Here is a 14,582-nt window from a genome sequence, read left to right as displayed (position 1 = left end):
AAATCAGCAGCTTGCTTAAATTACAGTCTGTGCTGCAAACACAGAACATGGGCTCAGGATCAGAAGTGTGAATATGTGCTTCTTTATACTTGTTTGTAGAGGACTTTTTTGGGGGGTTTTGACATGCAAAGCTAGTTTTTCTGTCACACTGTAGTGTGTAAGTGTCATGAGGGCAGAGGACTTGGGGCAGAGCAGCACAGGAAGTTCTGACTTCCTCCTCCATCACTGAGAAACCCTCCCCGTGGCAAAGATGTCCGGTGGAGTTGACTCACCGGAGATTTATTGTAGGGCTGTAACTTGTGTATTAGTGTGTATCTTTGTACACAGTGTATATGTAGTACACTGTGTAGTTCTGAAGCTTTCTCCCATGTTTCCACCTTAAGCACGCTCTCTCTTACTCTTATTGTCTTATTTTTTTATTACACTTCCCATCACGGTCCACGTTTCGTTCCATCTTTCTCCGAGTCCTTTTCTCTGTGGAAGCTTCTAGTGCCCATATCAGCTGACTACAAAACATCTTTGTGCAGCTGCTGCTTGCTTTTGCGTGTTTTTTCTTTTTAATGCATAAATTAGCATTCAGTGTTGACATGACAATTGGCTCTTTAGTGTTCATGCATGTGTGTATTTTGTGTGCGCATGGATTGGCCAGGCAGTAGAGGAAACTGTCGTTGGAGTGTCTTTTGCAGCTCCTAGGACAGATAACATTACCCCGCTGATGCTTACATAACTTCCAGGCAACGCCACGTCACAAGTGACCCAGACACACACATACACAGTTGCTCCTACATAAACATACACACAAACTGGTACATTTGTACCCATGTAGATAAAACAGCTGCCTCCATGAGGCTCTGATTGTGTGATACAAAGGTTGTATGTCTGTGACTGTGATGTACGTTTAAGATAAAGGAAAAGCATTCTAGAAATCTTTCTAGAAATGATTTTTTTTGTGTGTGTCTCTCTGTTATCGGGAAATCCATTTGTGGCTAGTTGTTCTCTATGTAGGTCATCTTGCAAACAGGCTCTTTCGTTTTAATACCAGTATCACAGACACACACACACACACACTCGTGCACATATGCTATCCCATGAGGGTCTGTGTTTCCTTTCAATGTGGTAGCCACATGTTTAGTGATGAAGGGAATGAAGGGAAAGAGAGAAAGTGGTTTGCTTATTTCTAGAAGCTGATTATTGCTTCATTCTGCTGGAAAAAACAAGATGCTAATACACACTGTTGGGTTACACTAACTGTCAGTAGTGTTGGCCCATCAACAGATGTGTGTTTATGCAGTGTGTATAAGTTATTTCGTTACTACAGAGGTAAGTAATTGATCGTGTGACAGGCCACATTTTTGTCTTGCAGCATTTTTGTTGTGTTTAGGGGGCCCTGCCACAGCTGTTAAAGACATCTGTAACATGGGAAGCATCTGAAGTGTTGCATCATCTTCTTAGTCTGTGTCTGTGTATGTGTATGTACATGAATGTATGTATGAGGAGCTGCACAGAAACACAAGTTTGTGTGTGTGTGTGTGTGTGTGTGTGTGTTTGTTTGTTTGTTTGTCTACATGTGTCTGTGTGAATGAGACTGTTTGTTATGTGTGTGTGGATGAGACAGGATGCTTATTATGGGCATGTGTATATATTTTCATGTGTAATTCTTCAGTGACAAATACTACACTTTTGAAGGTGGCCCTTTAAAAATAAAGTGTCTAAATGTATTTTAGATAGAATTAATTTAGTGATCTGAATATGTTCTGCTTTTTCAGTAAGCTTGAGTTTTTTGTCGCTGTGATTTTTTTTATTTTCATTGCTTTGTTTCTGTGTCACTAGAATGCAATTATTTTGTTTCACTTCACTACACTTATTGCTCATGATGACATTGTTGTTTTTTTTTTTTGTTATTTGACACCTTTCTAACCATTCTTCTGTATTGCCCCGAGTGTGTCATGGTTGTGCTATTTCTATCTCTGTTCTGTGCAATACAAAACATACTTTGTATTAATTCCTGTGGTCCTCTTTGATTTCTTGAAGCATAGTCTCTCAAACTAGAATATGTCATTGACCACCAGATGAACCCCCCACATTAGACCACAGACCTCAGATTTATTTCATTAACCCTTCCAGTCAGGACTGCTTAGTTCCTGCTGTGGAAGCAACTTGTGTGCAGTGTTCTTTATCAGAAAACATAAGTAAGATCTAAACCTACCCTCAGACACTGCTTTCCATCATGTGATGGCTTCTGAACTTGTTGGCTTCATGTCAGAATGACGACCATTGTCACAAAGTGGCAACTGCAGTCTGACTAGGTTGGGCATAGTAACATTTATGTCAATGAGTCTGATTTTTTTTAGAGCCAGAAATGTTACATGTCACATTCCTGATTGCCTTGTAAACATCAAAAATGTTAAGCTTTGCCTTAACTTTGATAACATCTTATCAATGATTATTAGCAACCATAATATCATAGCTGGAGGTGTTTTTAATTTGTAAATGTCAATGAGTCCATTAGGGCAAAGAGAAGCCTAGAGATACCTTTGACAACAAGAAATAGCAAATGTGTGTATGTCTGATTTTTGAGAGTTTTTCAAAACCGTAGGCTCACAACAGAGCAATATTTCCTCAGAGGAATTAAACTAGTCTTTGCAGCTCTGATTGTCTCTTGTTGTGGTTCATTACACGTGCTGATTCCTTGCTGTGGTGCAGGTAGAGTCATATCATTGCATGCCATCTAGGATATGACTTCATATCTCATCTCTGCCCTGACCTCTCTTTAACTCAGAGGCGGAAGAAGCAACAGATGGAAGATGAGAAGAGGAAAAGCAAAGGGGAGCGGGGTTGGTTAGCTGTGTTGTCTAGGATTCCAGTAGGATTAGGCAGAGGAAGTTGTGACTCTATTCGTGGTGCTTAAAGGGTAGAGCTGGGGGTGAGACCAGAGCGTGACGTTACCACAGTGTGAATCAAGGACCACAGTGACTTATTTGTACATTTGCGCACAAACAAACACGATTGAAAGCCTTTTGATGGACACATACAAACGTGTGATTATCTCGGGCTTTTGTGAATGAAAGTCAGTCTAATATTGTATGACTTGACAGCTCTGTGTGTGTGTGTGTGTGTGTGTGTGTGTGTGTGTGTGTGTGTGTGTGTGTGTGTGTGTGTGTGTGTGTGTGTGTGTGTGTGTGTGTGTGTGTGTGTGTTGAATAGCAGGACAAAGAGTGTCTTGTATTTTGCCAATGGTTTGGGGGGTAGTTAGGCTTGTTGGGTCCAGTCCTGGGGGCCAGGGATGGGAATGTTCAGTGTGTGTGTGACTGGAGGAATGCTGCTGTTTGCTGAGTGAAGAGCACAGAGGCAGCAGAGACTGTCCAAACACACGTCTGTTTGCCAAGTGTGTGTGCGTGTCTGAGTGACGATGCCTGAGAGAGTGTGTGTGTGTGATTGGGGCAGTGTGTGAGTAAGAGGGGAAAGTGTGCTATGAGCAGTGGTGGAAAGAGGTGTAGAGCAGCTCTGTGTGTGTTTCCCCAAGCTATGACCTTCTATTCAATGGAGACTTTCATATGCAGTTCTAGTCTCCATGGCAGGGGAGCAGACTAGACTGAAAGAGGCCTGTCTCTTCATACCTGTGACCTAGTCACCGCACACACAAACAGACACACACACACATTAATCCACATTGCAGACTTTGCTCAGGTTGTATTTCTGTGTGTAGGTGGGTGTGTGTTTACTGTACTGTTACCTGTTTGTTTGGCTGATGAGAGGTCAGTAAAGTGGGTGAGTAATGGAGGGCTGATGTGAAGGACGGAGAAAAGATGATAAAGATCATTGATGAAGTATGGAAAGGATAAACTTAGTAAGGAAGGCAAGGATCAAATGAGTAATATTGGAGGGAAGAAAGGATGTGAGTAATAACAGAAGCTGGGGAAAGAGGAGAAAACCCTGAAAACAGGCTGTGAAGTATGGAGGTAGATGGTAAAGCAGCTGAAAAGATAAAAAATAACCCTTTAATGGAGACTAGATTTTAGAATAGTCAACAAGTATGTAAGTGTTGTCAACATGGGAAAAAAATGTTAATGTGTCTTCATAGTAGCATGTGTGCTTGGAGGTAGTGAGGGCCTCTGTGCAGTGTGATTTATTCTGAGGCTAGGTCTGCTTCCAGCTGTCCCGATGGGGTCCCAATGACTTTAACAGGCGCAGACCTCCATCACAGAAAGACAGAGGAAGAGGGAGACGGGGAGATTTTTTTAAGGGGGGGGATATTTAGACAGTGGAAAAGTCAACATCATTTTCAGTCTGCTAATTCTATTTAGATTCGCATACTTCTCCTTCAGTGTAGAAACCTCATTTCTCAGTAAGCAGCCATGTACCCTCATTTGTTATACCTATAATTATCATAATAGTACTGCTGAATAGCCAGTAACAAGGAAAAGGCTTGCTTATATTTATGTGTGAGCTGTTTGAGATTATACAAGCAGATTTGAAGGGAATAGACTCTTATTTTTAAGTGGTTAATTAGCTTTATTTCCTAGTATCTTCATACTGTGGGACTAAGTAACTATAGTGCTTAATATAAAATAACACAGCCCAACCTTCAGTGTATCTGTCTACTTTATGTCCCCGCATGTGAACTGCCAACTGATGAATGTAAATGAGAATTTATCTAAGCATTAGTTGCCTGGTTGAGTAAATAATTCTTCTCCTTCCTCACAGGTCCTGCTGAAGTTCCCATGATGTCCCCAAATGGGTCGATCCCTCCCATCCACGTCCCCCCAGGCTACATCTCACAGGTTAGTTTATTTTTGTGTGTATTTTTCCTCAGTTTGATACTCTTTGACGTATTTTTTATGTTTATCGTGTTTGGGTTGTGTGGGAGAGTTTGAGTAAAGAAAAAAAAAAACGGACACAGGGGGAGTCTTATGCATGCTCATACTTCATGCACGACTACACTAAATTAGCTAGTGCTTCTCATTTCTCCACCAAAAAGAGGCTTCTTTAAGTAATAAAAATGCAGATATTCCTTAATTTAATATATTTTAATGTAAATTTATCCAGTGTTCATTTATTTTTTCAGTTCACTCGATTAGTCTGCCTGAAGACTGTTTCAGCATGTTGGTTCTTGTCACTGGAAAATTGTTATGATGCTGTAAATGGTAATAAATCAAACTCATGCGTTAACAGTAAAAAGTAGTTGCGTTAGAGTCCAAAACTGGAGAATATAGCAGGTTACATATATGCACTGGCTGGTTGATAGACTAAGCAATTTGTACTTGTATAGTGTTTTATTGAACAGCTATCAGAAGTGGGTCTAGTAGTCATTAGTAAAGGATGCAGATGATAGTTTTTTTTAGCCTGTGCTCGACCCCCACAAAAGTCACTTATTCTGTCTGTCGTAGAGAAGCAACCACGCTGGTCTTCTTGACCCAACAGAGCACCAAGCAGTACTTGCTGAATTTGGAGTTTTAGGTTCAATTAATATTTGAGTCCTCTACAGGAAAAGTGTATGCACTTTCTCTATTAGATAACAACACCAGGACAATGAGAAAAGGAAGGGAAAAAGAAGTCAATAAACTATCCTCACAAGATTTTAAAAAATCCTGTGGTTTGTCTGTTGGCGAGATTGTGCTCTTACCCAATGGAGGTCGGGTCATTGGCTCACCGTGGGTGTGTGTTTGTGTGTGTGTGGTTGTGTGTGAGTAGGGACTGAGCCAAGCCTGAGCGGGAAACACTGTCACTGTTAGATAAACAAGCATGATACGGGAGACAGGCATTCATTGGGCAAAATGTTTTTGGAAGGGGGGGTTAGGGTTGCATGAAGGGGTGAAAGGAGAAAGAGCACTGCTGTGGTGGACAGTAGTGTGTTGAAGTAGTTGTGTCTTATGTGTCTAAAGTGCTCATGTGTATGTGTGTCCTCTGGGAGTTTTCACTAATGCCTGCATTGTGATGCCATGTGTGTTTGTGGGTGCTTCATATTTGGAATGTGTGTGTCCTCGCCAATAAATGTGTGCGCGTAGAGGCCTGGTCTGCATATACTCCTGCAGAGACTTTGCCCTTGTTTTTCTGTAAACACGTCGTTTTTTCATGTGCAACAGAGGGGATGAAAGGGCAGAGAGCGGGCTTCCTCCTCTGCATCTATTTGCTCCCTCTCAAGGTTTTTCTCACATCAGATTAGTTTTGTAACTCTCTTCCTCCCCTCCTGACCCTCTTTCATTCCCCACCATCTTTCTTTGTGTGGTGTCTGTTGCTTCTCAGTTTGTGTGGGGATTTCACGGTGGTGTTATTTAGTGTATGTGTGTGTGAGAGAGATAGTGTGCGGTGTTGTTGTTGTTAGGGACCAGCAGATGACTTCCCCCTCTCTGCAGGGAGTGTGTGTTTGCTCTCTTCTTGGAATGCAGGCCTGTGAAAGTATCTGAATAGTTGGAATGTGTGTCTGTATCTGTGTCCGAGTGAAAATGAATACATGTATGGAATCTATGCTAATTTCAGGCAGTTCTCTGAAGCTTGTTGTCAGAAAAATGTGCAGGCCATCTAAGGACACGATAAAGCATTTGTTTTTCATTGCTTTAAGGAACCGCACATCCTGTTGGTACACGCTTAGCTGTCAGATAAATCATGCAGTTAATTCTTTTATTAAATATCCACCATTTAACAGACAGAGCACCTGCTCTTGTAAAATAATGGGCAGTGAAGTACTCTTGGCATGATGGGCAATTCACTCGGTTCTCTGAATCACTTGACTTAAATTAAAGCCAGCACTATCTGAGGAACCTTTACTCAACAGTATATAAAGCAGTCAAAGGCACTGTGCACTTTTCAAGTCTTGCGTGATTTGTAGGTACTAAAATTCAGGCGCACAGACGCACATTTCTTAGTCTTTTAGGCTTTTTAAAAATGTTATTTTCATGTTCTGTGAACCCATACTTAGCTTTTCTCCTCTCTCCCACAGGTGCTGGAAGATACCACAGGGGTCCGCCGAGTGGTTGTGACCCCCCAGTCTCCGGAGTGCTACCCTCCCTCCTACTCTCCAGCTCTCTCCCCCACACATCACCTGCCGCCATACCTGCCTCACCCTCACTTCATCCCCAACTCTCACTCTTTCTATCCTCCCGTCAGCCCTGGGGAGCTACCTCCCCATCAGTACTACCAACACCACCTTCCCCCCATGTACGGCGATCCAGGTACTCGTGCTGACTGAACACAGACCATCTGCAAAAAAACAAAAAAGAAAGCAAAAACAAATAAATCACCGATTTTGACATTGAGTTAAAATTCAGTTACGAATATGCGCCACACAATCTGCACGGTACGAAATTTAACATGAAATATTTTCTATGCTCTTCTTCCTTGCAGAAATCATCCCAGTTTATGGGATGTCAAACTTCATAGGGAGGGAGGATACATACAGTAAGCCACAACCTAAAAAGTTAAAGGAACCGAGACAGAATCGAGTCAGTTCTCCTCCCTCTACTCCCTATAAGGGCAGCCTTGGGCCAGCACACAATGGATACAGGTGATCATCATTTGTGAGATGCGCTTTAAGATTAGCCAACTCATTAATGGTTAGACTTCTGAAGGCACGATGTTGATGATTTATATATTCATTTCATTTTTTATGTCATTATATGTAGGTAATATAAAAATCAGTTAACTAAGCTGTGTAAAATTTTAATGTGTTAGCTGTTCATTTGGAATAAGAATGGACCTGTTTTCACATGTACGCCTGAGTGCTAGTCGTTACATGCTGCAGCTGCAAATGTCCAAATAAGTGAACTCTACCCCACACCTTTCCTAATACAAAGACTCAAATTAGAGCACACAGTTATTTGACGCGTTCACAGGGATTACATAGGCATCATGTGTTAACCTCAGCTGCAAAAAGTACACCCAATATTAGTGTGAAAATCCATAAACACAAACACAACCTTGCTAAATGTTGTTCTGTCCACTTTGCCCATGTGTGCAAACAGCTCATGTGAAGGAATCTTTTGCTAGGAATTTTTTTTCTTTCTTTTTTTCTATTTTCCACACCTTATTTTGTTAGTATTTTTATTGAAAGGAAAGGTGAACAGCTCATTTGGTCACTGCAGTTTTTGGTTGCAACTGAGCAAAGGGTGCATGATTTATATACTTCTTGTTTTATGTCTTTTATGTAAATACAATGAATTCTGTTGTGATTTTCTTCGGGATGCAGCAACAAATCACACGGCCCAACGCTCGGGTCAGCGGGGTCTGGTGGTGGAGTTGGCAGTCCAGGAGGGAAGAAGCCAGAGAGACGGCTCCGCAGCAGTCCACGAAACAGTGAACCAGACACACACACACAAGGTAGGACTTGCACAAACACAAGGGCATGAGAGAGACTAGTACCCACTGTCAATGAATATTTTTCTGTCTTAAATTTATACATCGATATAGTTCAAATAGTTTCAAATAGGAAAAGAAACGACACTCAATAAGTAACATTAAACACAGATGCTGACATGAATGAGTCCTGACACAAACCTGCATCACAGACATACAGACAAGTATAAAAGAGTTAAATCAAAGTATCATATTTCAGTGTATCCGCTTATCGCAAGATCTGAGACTCCAAATCAAAAGAAAGGAGACAGTCTCAATGTGAGCATTTTAAAGTTTAAATATCTGCTCAACAGAAAATGTCACTGAAGTCTCTTTATTTTCCAAATAATAGACATGTCACCATGCAACAAGATCATCTTTTATATGTGAATAATTTGTGTTCTCGGTGACATTTCTGTCTTGCTCTGTGTGACTTACTTTGTCCTCTTTAACCTCAGTGCCCCTCTGCATTCAATTAAATCAAATAAAACAACCTTTGCGCCTCTCTTTCTATCACTGTCCGTTTTTTTTTGTCACACAGAAAGAAATGAATGGATGAATGCAGCCTCACCGAGGTGAAGGGATAGGGGGGTGTGGGTGGGGAGGTGGAGAAAGGGGGTAAGGGTTGTCTGGGTAAGCACATAGCTGAATCTGTCCCTGAGCGCTATCATTTTACCCTTGCTACAATACCGGCCTTGTTGGTGAAGGCTTAGCCGTGGGGGGGATGGTTGAGAGAGGGGTGAGAGAGACGGGGGAGGGTGGAGTCACATACCTGTAGAGCCCTGCTTGAGATGAAGGAAACCTTTGAGCGCTGAGATTTAGATACCGCAGCTTAGCCTTATCGCTCAGACACACATGAACATCAGCACATGTGCAAAGACATTAACACACATACACATGCGGTTCTTCTTTAATGGCAGGTCTTTTGATGCATAAGATGAATGTCTGAGCTGTTAAAAATGACAGAATATTTCATTTATGCACACACACACACACACACACACAAAGTGATGTTTGTGAAGGTGATGACAGAAGCATAAAGTGAGACATAAATTGATTGACTGTACTTGTCAGGCTCTTTTAAATTTACCCTCCCCATAAAACTTTGGCTTAGTCACTCACAGCATGGTGCAGGATCACAGGGATCTTCCAGCTGGGTTTGGTGTGGATATGCTGATCAGGCACAACATTAAAACCACTTGTCCAATATTATGTGGGCTTCTTTTGTCATGGCAAAACAGCTCTGGCTTGTCAGGGAGTGAACACTGGATCGCTTAAGGAAAGGGAGGGGATGCCTTCAGAACAGATCTGGGATGTCAAATTTATTTTACATTGTGTGCCACATGTAATCCATTTTGAGTTTAAGTGGGCTAGATGAGCAAAACTCCACTTTCTGTCAGTGTAAAGATATTTATATACTCATTTAATCCTTCAGATATCTTAACATAAGATGAGAAAGTGCAATTTCAGCCGCACATCTCAGTTTTTCTACGCAAGTAAATTACAATTTGTTATTACAATTGCGTTTTTTTTACACATGTATTGTAATTAAATGTGTAGTTTTACAATTTGCATGTGTGAAATTGCAGAGAAAGTTCCGGTAGCTCACTGCCCAGAGTTTCCCATATTTATAAAAAAGTTTTTGTTTATTGATGACTTTATTTATTTTTTAAACCAAATTTCTATTGTAGACAACGAAAAACAGGAACGCTGCTCTCATTTAATTTTTTATCTATTACTTAGCTCCTTTGGTATGTAGTATGAATGGCTGTGGATAGGTCTTTATCAGTACAAAAAGCTGTACAAATTCTAAAAATAGAGTCCAAAAATATATGCTTTTCCAAAGTTGTCCAGCAGGCCACACTGGATGTCTTTGCTGGGGATGATTTTGGCTCCAGGCCCTTATGTTTGACACTTCTGTTTTAGATAGATCAGTTACATCCTACACATGCTCGATCAGATTGAGAATTGGGGAGTTTAGAGGCTGGGGCAACAACTTGAATCATTTGTTTGTGTTTCTGAGCCAATTTTTTGGGGGGAGACGTTGTCTGCTGAGGTGACCACTACCATTGGTTAGTTCATTTAATAAACACAGATCTGCAGCATTGCTTAGGCAGGTGCTGTGTTTTAAAGAACCATGTTAGGAATATAAATTTACTGTCAGAATATTGCATTGAATATTGAGTTTGTTTTCCACATCCATGCAATGTTGGTGACTGGAATTTTGTTTTTGTTGCTCACAGCACTGAAAAATGATCTTTAAAAAAAATGTAACAGCACCACCAACTCCATCCAGGACAATGTCCACATAACGCAATCAAACGTGTACACTGGACTTAATTAGTATGGAAACTACTTCCTTTTTACATTTTTTCACAATAATAGTCATTATAATAATTTAGAAAAGTGAAAAAAGTAAAAAAAAAATTGATTTTCATTCAACTCATTCAAACACGTACACACTAAAGTAAAGAGCTAACACATCTGTACACATGCAAGTTGACATCTGCAAATGCAAACCAAAACCAAACATCTTATTGCGCTGCAACAAAGGGAGATTGCACAGCTTACAGTACACACACACACACACGCACACACGTGTCCGCGCACACACACTAGAGGGAATTAGCTAAAATCAGCCACAGGATGAAAAGGGAAGTGAGATCAACATCTCAGCTTATGGGATTCATAGTTTCATCTGCCACATACTGTACAACTCAAACAACCATAACACTCTTGACAGATAGGAGCATGTCAGCGTGTCATTTGTTGTTTGGTCTACCAGGGTCTCAGTACAGGGCTGGAGATCAGGCTGAGTCAGCTGGATGTATCACACAACACACATGCACACCAACACACAACCACACATATGCTCAAACACCCCGTGACTGGGCTTCCTGTAAAACAATCAGAGCATGAGGCTCCAGAGGATAGGGGGGCAAACGGCGAGAAAGGGGGTGGAATGCTGGATTTGAAGGACAGATGAGAGAGGACAGAGATGGATGCAAGGTTTTCTTTATCGCAGAGAAGGCAGAGATGGAAAGACAGAGAGGCGCAAAGTTAAAGAGCAGAGTACAAACATTCCGACAAAGTTGCTCCTTGGCCCGATGCATCCAAGTCGAGTCCAACCCAGAATACCACACACACACACACCACACATAGCCGCCTACGCTTTGCCCTTGATGCCCTTGCTTTATGTGTGTGTGTGTGTGTGTGTGTGTGTGTGTGTGTGTGTGTGTGTGTGTGTGTGTGTGTGTGTGTGTGGCTGTTGCCCCAGTGCCAGCAAGGCAGCAGGCTTACTTGGCCGGCAGAGCGTCCATTCTCTAGTAAAGCCAGCTCTACAGGCCCTTTTCCTCAGAACTGAGCTGCTTGCTGAGCAGAAACAGATGTGGGCTCCGTCCCTTCTGTTCCTCCATCTTGCTTCTGCATCATCACCACCACAGATCCTGTCTCTCACTCAAAAAAACCTGGGATTTCAGCAGAAACAGATGGACCAGTTCCCCCAGCTCCTCCATCTTTGTTTCTACGTCACTGCCGAGCACTGTGAAAGCAGGAGAAACCAGATGTGTGCAGTGGCTGCTTTGTCCACTATGTCGGCTCTGTGAATGAGGTGTGGAAAATAAGAAGGGTTCACAGTCATAGATATGGAAGTGGTCTGTTATCTTAAGGTATGAGAGGTATGGAAACCCACCTTCTCTGTTATGTGGAGAGATTTTTTTCCACTTTAAAAATAAATTACATGTGAGTGGCTTTGGGATTTAATTTGACTTTCATGGCATAGTTATCTTAACAAATATAAGATTATTAGAGATTTTTATAGGCTACCAATCACGACAGTGTTCCAAGAAAGACGTTTTAAAAGCAAAAAAGCATGAGTGTAATTCAGTGTTTAACCATTTCTTTGCTTCATACCTGAAGAACATTTCTAAAATATTTACTTGAAAAATATTCTCCTTACATGTTCTATGGTGGCCTCCTTTTTCAGACTTTCGCCATGCATTTTTCAGGTTATAAAAGTATCAACAGTAACAACTGAGATTTATCATGGCCACTTCACTTTGCATGGAAAATTCACTCGAGTAAGCATTTTCACTTGACCTTCAGATATTACTGTCTCGGCGAAGTCAAAGCATGGCTATTTTTTAAGTAAACTGTACGAGAAGTTAGAATTATAGCATAATTAATAATAAGTTAATAAGGCAAACTATTAGCAGTGTCCTTTGCAAAATAATCATTAAGTTTTCAAAGGAGTTTGCAAAGAAAAGCATCTGGACTTCTTTAAGTTGCTTGAAGACGTTTCACCTCTCATCCGAGAAGCTTCTTCAGTTCTAAGGTCAAATGGCCGAGAGTCCCAGATTTAAACCCAGTGGGAGTATCCCCCCAAAGAGGGACAAAGGACCCCCTGGTGATCCTCTAATCACATGAGCCAAGGTGTGAAAGCGGGTGTGGGACCTAATCAGCCAGGGTTTCGGGTGAGCTCATTGTGAAACCTGGCCCCACCTTGTCATGTGAATTCCTGAGGTCAGATGGCCCAGGATGTGAGTGGGCATTAAGGCGTCTGGGGAAGGAACTCAAAACTGGATTATAGATGGCAGACAGTTGGTGTCGTAAACCACCGCCTCTGTTCAAAGATGGTCGCTCACAGTGGACATAGATGGCCTCTTTCACTCCTCTTTCAAACCATCTGTCCTCTCTGTCCAAAATGCGAACATTGGCATCCTCGAAAGAGTGACCTTTATCCTTAAGATGCAGATGGACTGCTGAGTCTTGTCCTGTGGAGGTGGCTCTTCTATGTTGTGCCATGCGCTTGTGAAGTGGCTGTTTGGTCTCTCCAATGTAGAGGTCTGGGCATTCCTCGCTGCACTTTAAAGAGGAGTGAAAGAGGCCATCTATGTCCACTGTGAGCGACCATCTTTGAACAGAGGCGGTGGTTTACGACACCAACTGTCTGCCATCTATAATCCAGTTTTGAGTTCCCTCCCCAGACGCCTTAATGCCCACTCACATCCTGGGCCATCTGACCTCAGGAATTCACATGACAAGGTGGGGCCAGGTTTCACAATGAGCTCACCCGAAACCCTGGCTGATTAGGTCCCACACCCGCTTTCACACCTTGGCTCATGTGATTAGAGGATCACCAGGGGGTCCTTTGTCCCTCTTTGGGGGGATACTCCCACTGGGTTTAAATCTGGGACTCTCGGCCATTTGACCTTAGAACTGAAGAAGCTTCTCGGATGAGAGGTGAAACGTCTTCAAGCAACTTAAAAAAGTCCAGACGCTTTTCTTTGCAAACTCCTTTGACTACGATGACCTGGATGACTGAGAACCTTCACAGACAATCATTAAGTTTATTTAACTTATTTTTATTAATATTTCCACCATAAGCTATATGTTATAGAGCATCTAACAGCACTGAATAGAAGTGTGTTTAATTCCTTTTAACTAATTTTTTCTTACATAAAAAGCTTCTTTTGACTTTTTCCTTGTTCCATTTAGCAGAATTTTACCCCTGATGCAAGTCCCAGGACTCTTTCTCTTGTTAGACAAATATAAACCACTGCACTATGTAGCCATCCTATCTAATTAAGTTAAAATGCCAATTAGTGAGAAATTCATAGCACTAGTACTGGTAAAATGAGGCATGTACTGCAGTGTTTTGTAAGGTTTTATAAGCTCGTGTGTCCTTTGACCGAGTCCAGTCGTGAATCATCAATTATGTATATTAACCATCCAGCTCCTTCCAGCTTCTCCTGCTGTGATTGCAGAAGCGGGCCTGAAAATGTGTGAACACACACCCACCCTTTCCTTACTGGATTGTTTTTGTGAGTTGCCATGGCAATAATCTCAGGCCCCCACCCTCCCACAGACACACAGAAAAACTCCTACCCCTTCCCACAAACCCAAATACGGACATATTTGTAGGGCAAGCTGGAGGCCAGAGAGGTGGAAGAAAGACTAGAAGGTGAAAGTTGAGATAATAAAAACAGAAAATGCACAAGAAAAAAAAAGAGAGAGTTGAAAAATAAAGGACAGAAACTTGGAAATAAGAGTCAAAAGGAGACATGTACAGAAAATAGAAAGCGAGTGTGGGATGGCTTCACCAGCAGAGGAATGTCTTTCCCGCTAATGTCGTGTAACAGGACTAATGGGATTAGAAGGGGAGGGTATTCTTGTTAGTCACAATGGGTACATCAGATATTTCACCATTCAGTTGAATGAACCTTGTGATACAAGTGATAAACTATAGCACCTAG

The 14,582-nt window shown here is 41.7% G+C and overlaps 1 protein-coding gene across 2 annotated transcripts in view; it reads left to right on the top strand.

Moving 5' to 3' along the window:
- Positions 1-14,582, top strand: part of fndc3ba (fibronectin type III domain containing 3Ba) — an 85,817-nt gene that overhangs the window by 36,733 nt on the left and 34,502 nt on the right. For both annotated transcript variants that reach the window (XM_063498800.1, XM_063498802.1), the window contains exons 4-7: positions 4,705-4,781; positions 6,938-7,169; positions 7,342-7,501; positions 8,183-8,313. In XM_063498800.1, the coding sequence (XP_063354870.1) occupies positions 4,705-4,781; positions 6,938-7,169; positions 7,342-7,501; positions 8,183-8,313 (600 nt within the window). The remainder of the gene's footprint in view (positions 1-4,704; positions 4,782-6,937; positions 7,170-7,341; positions 7,502-8,182; positions 8,314-14,582) is intronic.

This window comes from Pelmatolapia mariae, linkage group LG16_19 (genome assembly GCF_036321145.2).
Source record: "Pelmatolapia mariae isolate MD_Pm_ZW linkage group LG16_19, Pm_UMD_F_2, whole genome shotgun sequence".
NCBI lineage: Eukaryota > Metazoa > Chordata > Actinopteri > Cichliformes > Cichlidae > Pelmatolapia > Pelmatolapia mariae.
Note: the sequence above shows the minus strand (reverse complement) of the source record. Positions and strands in the feature narration are given on the sequence as shown.